This window comes from Amblyomma maculatum, chromosome 2, assembly GCF_055883805.1.
Source record: "Amblyomma maculatum isolate TAMU_Amacu chromosome 2, ASM5588380v1, whole genome shotgun sequence".
Lineage (NCBI taxonomy): Eukaryota > Metazoa > Arthropoda > Arachnida > Ixodida > Ixodidae > Amblyomma > Amblyomma maculatum.
The window spans coordinates 73344366-73362000 of record NC_139345.1 but is presented as its reverse complement, the minus strand read 5'-3'; the positions used below and the strand labels follow the sequence as shown (position 1 = coordinate 73362000).

At 45.5% G+C, this 17635-nt stretch overlaps 1 protein-coding gene across 1 annotated transcript; it reads right to left on the bottom strand.

Moving 5' to 3' along the window:
• Window positions 1–1504: 1504 nt before the first annotated feature.
• LOC146199000 (doenitin-1-like) lies at window positions 1505–17453 on the bottom strand. Its single transcript, XM_084592691.1, has 4 exons — window positions 17384–17453; window positions 16580–16759; window positions 15426–15455; window positions 1505–1769 (listed from the first exon to the last, which is right to left on the bottom strand). The coding sequence occupies exons 1-4, from the start codon at window positions 17451–17453 to the stop codon at window positions 1564–1566; spliced, it is 486 nt and encodes a 161-aa protein (XP_084448817.1). The 3' UTR covers window positions 1505–1563.
• Between the last annotated feature and the right edge of the window lie 182 nt (window positions 17454–17635).

Here is a 17635-nt window from a genome sequence, read left to right as displayed (position 1 = left end):
GATGGTCGCTTGTAATGTGTGTGTAAACATTATACACGCACGCGCACGCGCACACGCACACGCACACACTCACACATTATATATATATATATATATATATATATATATATATATATATATATATATATATATATATATATATATATATATATGTATAAATCCCTTCGATTACTACACTTGCCTAAGCAGCATTGGAACCCTCACATGCGGATTTCCTTGACCTTGCACTCGTTCAAAAAGTTTGCAGCTTTGCGATGCCTGATCACTTCGCCGACAACTTCGCCGGCAATTAGCCGCTGAAGGGTGTGACTTCACAAAGCAAAAAAAAAAATAATTATAATAATAGGCGTCAAGAACCTGTGACAGGTTTGTATAGTTCGGCAACTACCTTTCATGCACGAAATGGGCTCTTCTGGAAGATTATTTAAAAAGCCTGTACAATTTTCTTTCTTTCTTAAAACCTACCAAGCTCTCCTAGCGATAGTTGGAATTATTCGAGTCTCTTGATATAACCCTGAATAAAATCTTTCTCGTCAGAGCTTTGCGACTTGCGAGATAGTTATTGATACGTGAAGCTGTTAATGCACGTGGAAAAATGTGTAGATGTGTATGAGTACACTACATAAATAAAAGCCATTGGTAGAAGACCATGACACAAGATCAGGATGTAAAATAAGTGGAAGGAACGAACAGTACGAGCGCCTTGTTTATTAAATTGATTGAAAATTAATCGACCGACTAGGCCAATAGCATATGCTTAGCATAAGTGAAGCTTTCTTTTTTCACAACTCACTGCAAACTTGTGAGCTGCGGCTGATGAAACATTTGTTTAGCCCTGAATGTGACGCTACTCAGCGACGCTTATCGATGGCTTTCCGAGCCCATGCAGCGTCAGCTCCCGCACAACTGAGCGCTACTGCGTGTGGCAGTAATTACCGTGTCAAAATTGTGCAAGAGAAAGCGCTGCAAGTACTGGACACCCTTTCATGCATATTTTATTTCATTCGATTTCCTTAATTAAAGAAAAGTTAGGTTGGTAGGGAGGATGGTTTGGATAACCAGAATTGAAATAATCTTTAATAACCTAAAGATATCAGCACGAACATAAACTTAAATTGGAAACGCTTGCACGAAGAAGGGTTAGTTGACTTGCTTGGCATGTTGTTGGAAACGACTGAACAACGCTAACAGACGAGACGGAACTGAAGACGCAAACACATGCGCTGAATAGCAACCAAATGAATCACTTGCGTCGTTTTGATGCTATTCAGCGAATGCGCCTGTGTTCTCTTCTGTCCCATCTGTTAGCGCTCTTCAGTCGTTTCCATCAAACCTCTGCGTTTGTTACATCTTTAGATCTATGCGGACAGTCAACTCTGTCGAAAGATTGTGAACTTATCTATCCTGCCCATGCCTAAGGTTAAATTTGATAAATTTGTTTTTCACGCCTATACTCTCTCGCTTCAGCATGCTTTTGGCGGTCGAGCCTGATCGTTTACCGTTTTACTGCACCAAATGTTCGCTACAGAGCCCTATTTTTATCAAGGGAGCTGTATATACAGGTCATGGCCGCACGGAAGCGTCTATGCCGCAGGCCATGCGGCATTCTCGGCGCGTATGGAAGTTGTTGCCGTTGGTGTCGCAGCCTCCCCACAGGAAGCGGTCGCACATGAGCGTGCGGTAGTTGAAGAACCAGCGCCGGTGGATTGCCTTGCAGTGTCCACGCCGTGGGCGTCGATAGCAGACCGCGCTGCGACGTCCCGGCTCGTCTGCATGTGAGAGAGCATGATTCTATGCGTTGATGAATCTATAAGCTTTCATCATCATCATCATCAGCCTGACTATACCAACTGCAGGGCGAAGGCCTCTCTCATATTTCTCCAATTAACCCGGTTCTGTGCTAGCTGCATCCACTTGACTCCTTTAAGCAGACATTAAGCAGTAACCATTGGCCAAACAAAGCGTATCAGTCACCGACTGTTTACATCGGTGTTTGAGTACGGTACTCCATCAACCGCCACTGAGCCTTGACGCGCACAAGGCAAGGCAAGCCAATTTTAAAACCAACCATCGCGCTCTCATTTGAAGCATGAGTCTGTGGGAAGATAATCGCATGAGTGAAGTACCGCGACCGAATTGATACTGCTGAGAATCATTCGAATCTTTGTTCTTTTTAGACAGCCGCTGGCATGCGGCCTTATCACTGTGAATCTAGCGAGCGGATCTATTCTTTGTCGTTTGTGTATTCATGCTTGCTGTCTCGAAACGATGCTGTATCATTTTCTTTGTCGCACAAGATGCGTCGAGCTGTATCTCAAAGATTCCAGCCAGTCTCGTGCGTTTCTACAATGTTCCAGGTTATGCTAGTCACCGGTTGCGACTTTATCTAGACGTTTCTTCGTCGTCTATAAATTGAGAGTTGACGGGCGCGACAGGCAGCCTTAGTTCGACAACTGCCGAGCCCGATTGTTGCATCGCCACCGCCGAATCGCTTAGTTCTTTTGCGGGCGTAAGTCAGCCCAATAAAGAGTTTTTTTTTTTTTTTTTTTTCAGTGCACTCCCAGACTCTTCATTTGTGTCATCGACCTTGTCATCACCACGTGACAACATGTGCCTAGACTATTTCTGAAAATTACATTTGTGAGCTATACATTACTAAAGGATTAAAAAAATGCATACATATATTACTCTCAATTTGCTGCTTTCGCCACGTCTCAACTGGCATATATATCCTGTAGGCGCATTGGACATCTGTAGGCAGGGGTTCCAGGCAATCGCTATAATCGGGAAAGGTATTGAAAGGCAAAATAAATAATTTATGGTGATAAGGATGATTGGTGCGGAGAAAAAAGCAAAAGGATACGCCTTTTCGACTCTGCCTATACGTAGCAATGAGAAGCGCATTAAGTCTTTCACGCGCTATATCCTATGCCTAAGAATATGAAAACTAGCACGGAAGGGAACAAAAAATTTATTCAAGGCACACTTTATACCAGTCGAAGCGCATTCACTCAGTTTGGGTGCACGTGGGACACAATGAGACATATAGAAGTGCTATATATAGCCTCCTTGGTGGGATATACCTAGATTAACAAGGGTACCATTTTGAAGTTGGCCTCCTAAGCAGGTCCGGATGAAGCAGGCCAGTACATAAGGCTAACTTCGAGCTTCTCCTGTCAGTGTTATGTGCCTAGCCGTGATTTCATTCTTTCGGGATGATTTCGTGTCCGGCATGCAATAAATAAGGTGGTTCTGCTAAACGCAGTAAATAATAATTCATTGAAACTTCGGCGAGTTAGCACGCGCGCGTCATTTTCCTGCAGAAATATTACGTAACTAGTAGCAATATCAATTTCTTTCGCAATTTCATTTATAATATGCATCTTCGAAGTAGAAAAAAGTTCCGCGATTCTTTGGGAGTTTACTTGACAAGCGGCGCGGCATTTGGGTATTTTCACCAATTATCACACTTTCTACAAAGATTCGTCCACGCCTACAAAAAATTAACAGCTGAAAATTTGCATTGGTAGACTGATAAATTACCTCCCATAAAGACTTAATTTAATATTTAAGAATCGTAATATTTTGTTTTGATACAAACAAAATGGCGTAAAAAGTTTTAAGGATTTTAGTTGCGTTCAAGCCTTTCGTCTCTCTCGATCATTTACGAGACGAAAGGCGGCGTTTTACGTTGTCAAATTTTCCACGTGTTCACCGTGGTAGGTGTCTCATTCTGTTCACCTACTGTGTAAGGGGACAGGTGGCAGATTCTTCAGACGCAAGGCGGACAGTTTTCACATTTAAGACATCCCTAATGTTTCTGCAATAAAAATAGCATAACAGCAAAGGTGCTTACAGGCAGCATAAACACCATCGCCACCTTGCCACCGTGTGGCATCGGAGTGGGCTTTCATCGATCGGGATATCTTAAGAGATGTAGTAGGATAGTCAGTTGGGCTAGTTGGTAATGATTCATATTGGGTAGAACACGCGCAAAGGGACGACGGACAGATGACTAAGATGCGCATACACATCTTGGCCCTCTGTCCATCGTCCCTATATGCTGTGTTCTACCCAATATGTCAAGAGCCCTTTGCCGTAACGCACATATCCAATGCAGCGAAGCTTGCCTCACATAGCAGCGGAGCTGCCTTGCAGGGTGTTATACCGGATTCCTCAGCGAACACTTTCGAAAATTCGTTAGAACAGGGAGTTCGAAATAAAGGAAAAATATTTTCGAAACAAACGGCAACCGCAGCGGACGTCACTTACTACAGAAATATTACTAATTAGGTAATAAGGAATATAAATAACGGATTTTTTTTCAGTGGACACAGTTTCTGTCTATGGCGAGTGCGAAGCTAAGGGTAAAGGAATGCCATTTAAGTTTTTCAAACTAAGAAAGAACCATTCTCTAAAGCTCTACAGCGTGGGGAAACCCGAAAAAAACATTGTTTTTTTTCTGGCACAAAGCCGAAACTGAGCACATGCCACGCGCAGGAAACGCTGAGCAAAAGCAACTGTCTGATAACCTGTTTCAATGACTACGGCGTCGACATTGAATTTTCTGCTCAACTGTAAACAATGACGCTCACTTTAATTTGATTTAACACTCTCAGGGATGACTACGAATCTGACGATGACTATTTTGACCAAGCGTGGAAGCGATTGATTGACGCGCGTTCTTTAATATAGCCCGTATAATGTTATTTGCTCGATACATCTTTGCGGTCATGTGGTCCCACCGTTCTTACGGCGACCGTGGCTGGTTCCCTGGGTAACCGCCGCCTGCCATAAAGTGCGGTGGGGTTTTATGACACGAATTCCGCCAGCTTTGCACTTCCCCTACTTACGAAGTCGATGTGGGTGTGTCACGAAATCGGCGCCCATTTTCATCAAGCCGGTACAGCGCTAGGCGCGCGCTGCGTCGCGTGGAGAGCATGGAGAGAAAAGCCCCTTCCCCGCGCGGGAGAGCGCGTAGCTTTGTACGCGTTGCCGTGACCCTCTTTCCCATTGCCCGGGGAGGACGGTGGTTCATCGGCCTGGAATGTGCCAGGCCCTTCGAGAACTTTCTATGGGACCTGGCCAATGACGACGCGCGGCTCAACGGGAGGAGAAGAGGGAGCTATAACCAGCGAAGCTATGTGTGTGTGCGCGCTAGCTTTGGCGCATGTTAACAAACAGACGCGGCGCGCCCTATTTAAAGCGACCGCGCCGCTTGATGAGTCAGCCAGTCAGTCAGTTCGTCCGTGTTTTGCGACGTATTCGCCTGTGCTTCGGCTGGACTCCCGGGGATCACCCGCTGCTGGCAAGCCCACGGACTTTCAAGGGAGCGGCGCTCGTCTCGTATGGCGGCCACATCGTGACTCTTGAGGCGTCGGACTGCAACAGTGCCCGGTGAACAATTTGGTGTCTGTTTATGTAACTCTCTCGTGTTTGATCTGTTGTAAAGCCTGTGTTATTGATTCATTCTGTAGTTGCATGCTTAGCGTTTGTATTCTGTGAACCTCTCGTCTGTGTATTGCAAGCGATCTTGTGTATTCCTTTGTACCGTCTCTTGCTGTGCATAAATTGTGTTTTGTTTGTTACTTCTGACTCCGATCCTTACTCTGGTTCGAACCGGCGACCGCTGGGCACCAAACGACCACCCTCTTCTGTCACTACAAGGTAGTTGAATTCCGGCTGAGCTTGCCACACAAGTCGAGGGCGTCTCCTTTGCGACCGGAACAGCTACCCCCACTCACTCAAAGGGTGTCTGGGAGTGTGCGCACCGTTAAGGGCGCATCGTTAATAATACCCCCTAATTATTAACGGGTGACAGGGTGGTCGGGCGGATCGCAACAGAAAGCTCTGTGAGCTTCATTATCCGTACCGCTGAAAATTCCTGATAGTCCCGTAGAATGTAGGAATGGTGGGATACAGTAGCACAGGCAGTTTGAATTGGGCACCATATGCATTGCTTCTTCATTAGAACAGAATATAGAGCGAGGTCCAAGGAAGAGACCTTGCCTGTGCCTCTCATGCACGAACGGAAGTTGGAAGTTGAGTTTGGAACAAGCTTCCTGCACGCTCCACGTGCTCAGTTCCGGTTTTGTGCGAAAAAAGCGCCAAATACCCTTTTGCAGCATAGTAATCAAGTAATCAAGCTGGCGGCGGGTATAAATCCGAAAGAAGGAGACAAGGACTTTGTCTCGCCAAATATGAAACAACAGACGATTATGATAGCAACGACAAGCGAAAGCCGAATATTTAAATATCTGAGCCTGAAGAAATTGAAGATCAACGGGGAGGACACTGAGGTTATGGCGTATCCCGCAACATCAGAGAATTGCGGCAAAGGAGTCATATACGACGTTTCGCTATTCTACACAGAAGGTTTAATGATAAGACTGAAGAGGCAAGGCAATCCGGAAACCTACGGAGTCAGAAGACTAGGGAAAGAATCCAAGGTTGTGATGATAATGTTCGCTCAGGAAGAGCTTCCAAGATGAATAATTTTCGGGGAGTTTTAGTAAGTACGAGAAGAAGTACGAGATATATGTTACGCATGCGGAAGAATGGGACACAGAACGGACGTATGCCCGGACCCGAAGAACATCAAATGCAGGGGATGCAGAAAGGGAAACCCATCATCGGATGACCACAGGTGAGAACCAGTATGCCAGATGTGCGGCAAGTGACACATCCTAGGGGACAGCAATTGCAAATCCATCTACCGTACCCTATACATCGTCAAGAAGCGGCGCTGGGAGAAATTCATGGAAATGGAAGAACGATGGAGGCAAGAACAAGGATGGGGCCAAGAGGCGATCCACAAGAAGGGATCCGAATATAGAGTCAGAGATGATTCTTTACCAAGACTCGGGGAGGAAAGTGGAGGACACAAATCGAGGGGAACCGCAAGGGGAAGAGATCAAGCCAGAGGGAGAAGCAAGTCAAGAGACAAGAGTCAACCGAAGGGGACAACCAGCTTCAGTTGCCGACAACAAACCAAAGGCAAGACCACAGACGGAGCCAACCCCAAGCCAACGAGCAAGCCATAGGGAAAAGACAAGACGCAGGGAGAGCAGAGCATCAGTTTCACAGAAGGGTCGCAACCAGGTAAGGGGAATGGTCAGGATGAGAAAATAGAAGGGTTAGTGAGGCAGATCGAGGAAAGTTAATAAAAGAGCAAAATGAAACCACACGTAGACTTTAAAAATAGCACTATCCAACACAGGCACAAACACAGACGCAGCAACCCAATTCAGTAGCAGGGACAGTAGCAGGAAACAAGGCGGGAGCTAATAGTGACAACGACATGACACCTATTCAATCGCCGCCGGCAAACGCAAAAGCAATGACACGGTGTCTTCACAAGACCTCGAAACTAGGGTCACATGATTGGAAAAATGCTTCAAAAAGCTAGAGAGTATGATCACAAACACCACAGCTTTAGGAACCAAATGAACGCACAAATAAATGCACAGATTCAGATGCTAAATGAAGGGATGCAAAAACCGACAGAGAACATTAGTCTAATACAGCTGGAGTTGGCAGCCAAAAAAGGGTGGCCGCAAAAAATCAGGGGAAGCGATTCAGCTTCAAGATGGATAGAACGAAGAATATTAACAATCAAATCTGGCACTGGCATTGCAGAGGTTTTAGGAGAAAGAGGCCAGTGCTACAGCAGCATCTTAAACAATTAGAAAACCAACCTCTCGCAATAGCGCTACAGGAAACAGGGGGTCATACAAAATTGGCAGGATTCCAAGCTTTCCATAGTGACAAAGGAGATAAAACGAGGGTGACAACGCCAGTCAAAAGAAATGTGGCAGCTCTGGATCACGAGATAGGATCCAGGGATATAGAATACGTGTTCGTGGAGGTATTAGCCGGGAGCATCACAGAGCCGAATATTTTCATATTCAACGTCTACAGCTTGAAAAAGCAGAAAAAGATCAAATTCCGAGCATTAATCAAAAAGGCTAAAAATGTATGCGGAGGGCAACAGCTACGAACAGTAGGTGAGTTCAGTGCACACTATCAGGCATGGGGTTACAGCAAACAATGCCTCAAAGGCAGGTAACTATGGAATATATATTCAGGAGCCAGGCTTCATACTGAATAACAACCCAGGCAGCCCGGCGAGGATACGAAATAGTGTCAGCAAGGATACATCTCCGGACCTCACACTTTCAAAAAACATAGAAGCTCTAGAGTGGTACAACCTGGAATTAAACTTAGACATCAACCATTATATCATAGTAATTAACATAGAAGGAAGACTGAAGCCACGAAAGATCAAGAAAAGCAAAAGAACTTATTGGGACAAGTTTAGAGATGGGAGAACTGCCGAGGATATTCCACCCATAAAAACATCGAGGAGCAATTGTAACAGACTTAGACCAGACGTCCAAAAGCACACCAAAATTGTACAGGGGGAGGACGCTCCAGAGGTGGTAGACACCCGGCTACTGCACACGTGGGAAGCCAAGCAGAGTCTCAAAAAAAAAAAAGACTTAAGAAACAAAAATGGTACAGATGCCTTATAAGGAGGAGAGCGAAGCTTAACAAAGGAATAGAAGACCACGCACAAAACCTATGCTAGCAAAACTGGGGCGACAACGAAATTGGAAAACGAAATTGATATGGCTAAGACATGGGGCATAGACACCTGCTAGACCCAGAAAAAAGTAGAACACAAACTTCCATTAAGTTGATAAACTCCAGGCACTATCATGGAGGCAGCGATGAAGGCTTCATTAAACAACTTAAAGACAAATATATCGGAGAATTAAGGGAAGATAAATGAGAAAACTCCAAAGGACACCCAAACCAGCAATAGATGCCCCCATAGCGGTAGCTGAAGTGGTGGTAGAAATCCATAGACTAGAGACGAAATCGGCCCCAGGGCCGGATGGGATAACGAACAAGATGCTAAGGAACTTGGATAACGACTAGATAGTGGAGCTAACTAATTTCATGCAGAGATGCTGAAAAACACGAGAAATCCTAGAACAATAAAAATTTGCTGAGATAGTGCTAATACACCAACCCGGAAAACCTCCGACGGTCGATAATTTGAGACCAATATCACTCACATCATGTGTAGGTAAACTATCCGAACATGTGATTCAGAGAAGACCGACCAGATACATGGATGAGAATGAGCTATGGTCCCGGGCGGTCATAGAGTTCAGGTAACATCTTAGTACGGAAGATATTAGGCTCAGGTTACACCATGACATAGTAAAAGCAAGATCAAAAGATGGTAAAGTTATCTTAGGATTGGACTCGAAGAAGGTATTTGACAGCGTAAAACACGATGCTATTCTACAGGGCTTTACGGAAATAAACGTAGGGGAAAGGATGTATGAATATATAAACTTTCTAACGGACAGAAAAACAAATATAAGTTATCAGGGGATAGAATCTCAGATATCCGAACTTAGGAGCAGGGGCACACCACAAGGAGTGGTGCTATCGCCCGCACTTTTAAACATAGCCATGCGTGGACTCCCAGAAAAGCTAAGGCAAATGGAAGACATAAAAGCCAGCCTATATACGAATGACACACCCATTTGGACAAACAAACGTAGCGATGCTGAAATCTATCAGAAATTGCAAGAGACGGCGAACAACACCGTACAATATGCAAGAGAGGGGCATGAAATGTTCTTCAGAAAAATCGGAGTTGTTTATATACATCCTGAAACAATTATGGCAAAAAGAACAAGTGGACGTAAATATAGAAATTATAAATATAGAACAAGCGGTCCCGGAAGTCAAGCAAATGAGGGTGTTAGGAACGGTCCTCCAAATAAACGGATACAACGGAGGAAGGATAAAGAAACTGGGAGGACAGGTCATAAAAACGACAAACCTTATAAGGAGAATAGCCAATAAAAAAGGAGGCATTAAGGAAGGTAACCTTTTAGGGCTCATAAAAGCTTTCATAATAAGCAGGGTCGGTTATGCCATGCCATACTTAGATCTGAAGATAGGCAGAAAAGATAGGATCGATAGCATGATCAGAAAATGCATTAAAAGAGCACTCCACCTCGCGGCAAGTAACTCCACGGACAGGTTAATGATGCTGGGAATACGCAACACATTAGATGAAATAATTTAGGCAGCACTATAGCTACACAACAAAGAAGGCTAGAAAAAAGTAAGGGTAGAAAGAACATACCCAGAGAAATACAGGGACAAGACCGAGGAAATGAGAGGGGAGGACCGGAAACGGATCTATATCCCCTCCCGTTACCAAAGGACATGCACCCTGAATAAAATAAGCAATGACGAGAGAAAAGGGCAGAAACACAGACATGGAGATTCGAGGCGGAAAATCCAGATAGAATTGCGTGCGTAGATCTGCATACTGCGGCATAGGAAAATTGAATGGAGTCGTAGTCAGTGGCAAGCGAGAAATGGTAACAGCAATCTCTATAAAAAACAAGATCGATACAAACAGCGGAAGAGGCTGCAATATCACTGGCTCTTGCTCAGACCGAGGCAATATACATAGTCAGTGACAGCAAAAGCGCAATCAGGAGCTACACCGTAGGAGTCATAGTGACGATCGCGGGTTAAATCCTCGATCAAGAGCCTATAGAAAGAGACGTCATTTTTATTTGGACGCCAGCCCACGCAGGCGTGCCCGGAAACGAGGCGGCACACAAACTAGCCCGAGATCTCACACACCGGGCTGGAGGAGTGCCACCGAAGCAAGGTAAACAAGAGGACCTGATTCACTATAGGGAAATAACAACGCACTATAGACTGAACAGGAGGGTCCTACCACCACCAAACCCCACGTTAGGCAAAGAAGAAGCAGTAGCATGTAGAAAGCTACAGACAAATACATACTCGAACCCAGTTCTGGTCAACAATATACTGCCGGAAATACGATCAGACCTATGTTCACTATGTAAGGAAAAGGAATCACTAGAGCACATATTATGGGAATGTACGAAGTCACCAGACAGGGCTAAAAATATAACTAACGACACCTGGGAGGTCCTTCTGCGAAGCTTACCGGAAACCCAAAGAGAAATTGTTCGACTGCCGAGGATATCTCCTGGGTCCCAGAACTACCGACCTGCAACTAAGGCGACTGTCCCCCCTTCCGGGCCTAATAACCCACGAAGAGCGGTGTAGTCACTCTGTAGGAAAAATAAAAGTACGTACTGTCTCTCTCTCTTATGACTTTTTTCTTCTACGATGCAAATACTGAAATTGCATCTTTCTGTCCATCGCTTCGAGTTCCCCATTGACACCAGCCACCAGAAATAGTTAATTCGAATTTAAGAATGTAAGTAATTAAATATAATTGTTTTACACTGTCTAACGTACGTCGAGGCTGGCAATTGGTTCCTGAAAAGTAGATTTCTTTTTAAATTTCGAACTGCGTAGGAATTTCCAAACGTGTTCGCTGAAATTCCCGATATTCACCAGCGCTGGCTATGTGTAACGTATGCATCAACAAATTATTCCTTCCGATTTTTCCTTTTTATAATCATACTCTTTTGTACAGGTAACATCTCATTATCAATAAAAATTGTTCCAGCCTTGTAGTGAGGTCCGCATTTTGAGTGCGGTAGTATGAGGCGCACATCATTCACTTTCCAAGAAAGCGAACTTCGGACTTTGATCAAACGCCAGTAATAGAAGACCTGAAGACATTTGAAAAATGCTGGCGTTTTGCACACGACAAATATCGCGACTGGTTATGGCTGCCTGAACAACTGATAAGAAGTGTTATAGTGAGGCGATGGGAACCGATATGCCTCTCTCTATGATGGACATCTGATCTCTATCCTGCGATCAAAATGCAACACAGCAAAGAAAATTGCGTCACCGTAGAATGAAATGTGTCAAGCAGAAAATAGAGAAGGTGGATTGGTAAGAGTATACGAGAAGCTTCTTTGCTGCACCTCTCTACTGTCGATCCCGGAAATATCGTAATCGAACGGGATTGCGATATAGTTCGATATATCAATAACTGACATGCCAAGAGATGAGCATTTCTTATAACCCAGAAGCGTCAATACAGTGCACCCAAGCTAGCGGCACGCTTCCTGCAGTGATGTGCTCCACGCCTGCGTGCAGGCAGCCCACTGCTTTCCTCGGGCGTGGTGAACCGCGCGGCGCACATACGCCTACCCGCGCGCACCCTATTTTATTATTTTTTTTTTATATGGAGCTTATGTACAGCGCGTTGCACCGCCGCGGCACTATAGCCGCGCTGTAGAATTTCTCTCCCAGTTAAACCGCGGAATCCTCGCAGCTCAAATTTCGAACGGAAATGGCATTTCGTTGTTAATATTTTTAATACCAAATGTTTTGGGGCACTTGCCTGATTCAATCAGGATAAGCCACATGTTCTTATTTTATGCGGTGGCGACGAAAAAAAAAAAAAAAAAAACCACTTCCCCAACGCTAATACTAATGGGGCCATCTTGTGCAACAATGTTCTGTCGCCTCTCGTTGTGCTGTGACAGAGTTGCTGGAAGCAGCACGAGGCGGTGCCTCTGGTGTTAGCGCTGGAGCAGCGGCTTCTTTTGCATCGCCGCCGCTGCATACGGTGAGAACATGCAACTTCTGATCGAATCAAACAAGTAGCCCAAACAAATTTGGAATTAAAGAATACAAACGACAAAATTTCATTTCGGTGCGAAATTTTAGTTGTGAGTATTCTGCGGTTTAGCTGGGAGAAGCATTCTACAGCGCGCCGGTAATTGTGCAACGCGCTATAGTTGAGCCACGGCGCCCGGCTGAGCACTCAAGGGCATAGAAATAATACATAAACTCTAGAGGAAAGCTGCCTGTTCAGCTAATGCACTGGAGGGGTGACCGGATGATTGCCGCCATCATCATACTGTTTGATTGTTGCCAGATGATTTATACTTGCTAAATTTGACCGATGGACAAGGTGTGAACCTGGCAACGTAAACCAAAGTAAACCATGGTGGGAAGATGGCGGTTGCTGCCCAGTAGCAGCTGTAAACAACAGCAAAATAATTGCGTTAGGAGTATTTCTGGTGGTATATTGCATGATGGTATATTACTGTAACCTCATGGTGTCAAGCTTCTTCTGTGTTGTTATCTTAAGGCCCGCTAGCCCTGTGATTGTTACGCGCTTCGCGTTCATTTCGTCCGTCGCGCACACACGCATCTCCTGTGTTGCCGATTGTCTGTGGCCCTGCCTGGCCTATTCTGGATGGCCATCGCTCTGAACAGCAAACGTCAAAGGGTGCTCGCGCGTGTGTTTACGGTTCACTTAACTTGCCCTGTGTTCTTTCATAAATGATGGTTGAGAAAACTGCGAGTAGAACAGCTTGTTCTGGCCTTACTGAGAGGGTGGTAAAACTGTGGCGCTGAACTACTTGACCAGCTGCTCCTGTAAGAAAATCAGTGAATAAAAATGTTCTGTCCGCTTGGTGTCATTTGTCTCATGAATGCTTTCGCTCACACGCATTGCAGTCCATGGTTCACGCATCGCTTTCTTTGTGGAAGATAAAACCTGTCATGAAATTTGCACATGTAAGTGCAATCAATGTGCGCGTTTGCTCACACATGTGTGAGGCGATACGCTGGATCTTATTGGAGCTTTTGACTTACATATAATGCATGAAGGTTCCATCACGATGCAGTAGAACACAAGTGGCTTTTTGTTACGCACGGCTTCTTATTATATATGCTTTGATCTTGCAACTGCAAGCCGAAGCGACGCTCAAAAATTTATATTTCAAACCGAAACTGAAATAACGTCTGCTTGCGAACATGGTTCACAATCGTCCCTATAAATTAACTCCTTATGCCCAAACAGTGACTGAAAACGGTTTTGAAACTTGTAAAAACTAGTAGAAATTTTGTAAAGCTACGATATCTACCATAGTTTTTAAAACTTCAGTCCAAACCCTGCTCATTTTTGATTTAGCGAGAAAAAACTGATGGCCACGGTGATGAGTTTGATGATGGTGGCACTAGGTGTGGGAACTGATTTTCGGTCTCAACTTTACCACCCTGCTTTAGTGTGCCTCGATGCCTTTGTCCCTAGAGCACTTGCATACCGTACGCCACCTCGCGCGATGCACCAAAAAAAAGAAAGCGTCCCCCCCACTAGCTATCGCAAGTACCGGTATAGTTTATGAGGAAAGTATATAACAGTTGCATCTTAGCTGTACTCACTTATAAAGACGGAACGTGGAGTCTACCGAAAAGGGTTTTACGTAAGTTTAAAACAACGCAGATAGCTATAGAACAAAAAATGGTAGGTCTAACGTTAAGAGATAGGAAGGGGTCCGAGAAGTAACTCGAGTTACTGACATTCTAGTGGAAATCAAGAAGAAATAAGCATGGGCAGGACATGTAGTGCGAAGAGAGGATAATCGACGGTCGCTAAAGGTAACAAATTGGATTCCAAGGGAAGGAAAGCGCAGCAGGGGGCGGTAAAAAGTTTGGTGGGCGGATGAGGTTAGCAAGTTTGTGGGGGCGAAATGTATGCAGCCCAGCGCAGGACCGGGTTATTTGGAGGAATATGGAGGCCTTCGCCCTACAGTAAGTATAATCCGGCTGATGATGATGACCACCACAAGCCTATCCCTGGACACGAGCACGTGCTCTAATTATTTGGTAGAGTCCGATCCAAGTGTTGAAGTTCCCGCTGGTCGCACTCAGGGTCCAGCGCCGCGTGGTTCATGTGACGTTGAAGTAGGTGTTCACATCAAAGCTGCTGCGGGCGGTGCTTAGGCAAACGCCATCCCTCACTATAAGTGGTGTAATTATGTTACTGGCACACTACAACGCTATAACATCTCAGTTACAGTAGGGTATAGTGGATATATTCGTCTCCTTCAGCAGCCATGCAGACCACACGACAAACGCCGCAAGCCTTCGATCAGCTATGCCCGCTTCACTGCACGACAATTGATGAATTAAACTCTGGATTTCTCGCATGCCAGCAGTTTTGAGTTGAAAACAAGCGCGACGAAAAGAAGGCCACTTTCAAGCGGACTCGACGTTCATCTCATTAAGCGGTTTCACAGCGCTGGCGCTGTCACGAGGTGCACAAGGTGGCGCAGCCGACCTGGCACCGCGCGCGAAAAATGATCGCAGGGGCGCCACTAGCAGACGCGCACCTTGTAGGGGCGCGGCTCGCAGTTCGACCTTTCTAGATAAAAGCGAACACGACTGCCATACTTTTGTACGGGATTTTGAAGGGGGTATTCTGAGAGTTCGATATAAGAAATAATTTGATTCCTCCGGGTTCGATATATCTAGGATCGACTGTATAAGGTTGTCCTGCGTCCCCTCTTATCTAAGCAGAGCAAAACCACTGCCGCTCGATGGAAGCGCCCATCGAGCGGCCGTGGCAAAACTGATGCTCCGTATGGAGGAAAGTTCAATGTCTGCAAGTACAATCCTGTCAGTTTACTTACCCTTGGGCCTTGGAAGAGGTGTTCCTGTGTCTGAAAAAACAACAAAAAATTCGAAGTAAAAAGCTTGAGCGCTTAGACGCCGGAGGCTGAGTACCTACCATTTGCAGCATTTTAACGTCCCAAAACAACTCGGGCTTAGGAACACCGTAATATAGGGTTCCGGAAATTTCGATCAGTTATTTAACTTTCGCTGACATCGCGCAGTATGCGGCCCCCTTTGCTTTTCGCCGCCATCGAAAAGTGGCCGCTGCAGCCGGAATTTGATCTCGCGCCCTTGTGTTTAGGCAGTTTCAGTTGTGTGTAAACAAACTGAAATAAACGATGCGTTTGTCACCATGAAGCTATTAAACTACTAGAACGTTATAACCTTTTTATAGGCAAATTCGGTTCACAATCAATGCTTGGTGGAATATATCAATTATGAGTGTGATCGGCACTTATCAACACCGTCAGAGAAGTGACCCTATTGAGATGTTCCTCGGCATTGTTAGTTTAACGTTGAATGGAAACGCTGCTCACTGTTGATAAACAACTACCGTCTCATGTCGCGTGCAGTTAACACGAGAACAGAGCAGTACCCAAACGCCATAAGGCTATGCTGTAAGAGCAGATTTATGTTGCTGCGTAGGTGACGTGCACCTTTTTGAGGTATCCAGTGACTGTTCTTCGAGAAGCTGGACTTCTTTTTCTTCGTTTATCCCCCTTCGTAGAAGTATAGAGCAGTTATGTGAACACACGTGCAGTAAGCCTCCCTATACTATTCTCTCCGTTTCTCTATTTATTTTGAAGAACAGGCTGTAAATACATTTTTTTCCTTGGTGCCGCATATTCTCGCATAATAGTCGCACAATTCACTGTTCGCTTAAACCTGCCTATGGCAATCGTCGAACGACACAGCGCGCTGACGACTATAAAATCCTGTTAATTCAGTGACGCCAAATTTACTGCACTCCACAGAAGTTCGTTTGTTGAAGTGGAGATTTTGTACCACTGCTATGGCACCGAAAAAATCATGGTGAATGCTGCGCATCTAGGAAGGCTCAAGTCTGGCTGTATGCGAACTCAACTCGCTGCCTTTGAAGAAGGCACATTAAAGTGGCGTTTCCTATAGGAGCTCTATATACGTGTAATGTCTCGACCGTGCCTATACTCACACTGGCACTCCTTCTCGCAGTCCTCGCGGTTCTCGAAGTTGTTGGCGTTCTCGGCGCATCCGAGCCAGAAGAATTCCTGGCACTGCCGGGCGCTGGCGTTGTAGAAAAAGCGGCCGTGCAGCTTGCCGCACGAGCCCCGCTCCAGGGGCTGCAGGCACTCAGGCTCCAGCGCTGTGCACGCTGCAGTGACCGTCAACGACGGGGCAGGCTGACGCACGCAGCCGCGGACTCGAGACCATTTGGACAGCGCAAACTTTTGCCATATAATGGGGTCTCAGATCAACATCATGAGGTGAGTGCGGCCAAAGTGCTGATTTGGAGGCACAAAAGCGACACATATGCTTTCCAAGCCAGAAATTTATATTATGGGTCCTTTAGTCCTCATGACAAATGGCTAGCCGAAAAAGCTGCTGTAGATATTTTAAAGATTTTGGTCTTAGAGTGCGCCTAGTATAGCTGAATGGGGGCCCAGTCATTAACAATTCGGACGAACGCGCTGGACACATGACATGTTTCATTAAAGCGTCAATGGCTTCAGACACTGCTGAATAAGTAATTTCCCTTTTCTGGTGCATTTTTCATTACCTTGACAACGCCAAGCATAAAGTTGCCTTACAGATTATTAGGTAATCACCTTTGTACCCATAAAAACCCATGTTCTATATTTACAGAGCTGTGTGAAATGTGCCAGAAAAGCGTGCAGTAAGACGGTGGTATACTGGTACTTGCGTTAGGAATCTGTCACATGAAGCTGTCGGTAACAGCTATTATGTAGAGTACAAATTACTGCAATGACGAGCTCACCGGTGAGGAGTGCGGTTACGGCGGTGGTCCAGAGAGCGCAGCAGCGAAAGTATGAACCCGGCACCGGCATTGCCGCATAGGCTGGTCGATCCTGGCCTCGCTCCGAGCCTTTGTTCAGCGGACGGCAAAGTTACTGCTTCGAACAGGATGCTATGCGGCCTGCGAGCGATCCACCTCGTAAACATGTCCTGGCTCTGCGAGTCGCAAGCGCACAATGCGTCGTCCGTAGAGTCCATTCCACAGCAAAGAAAT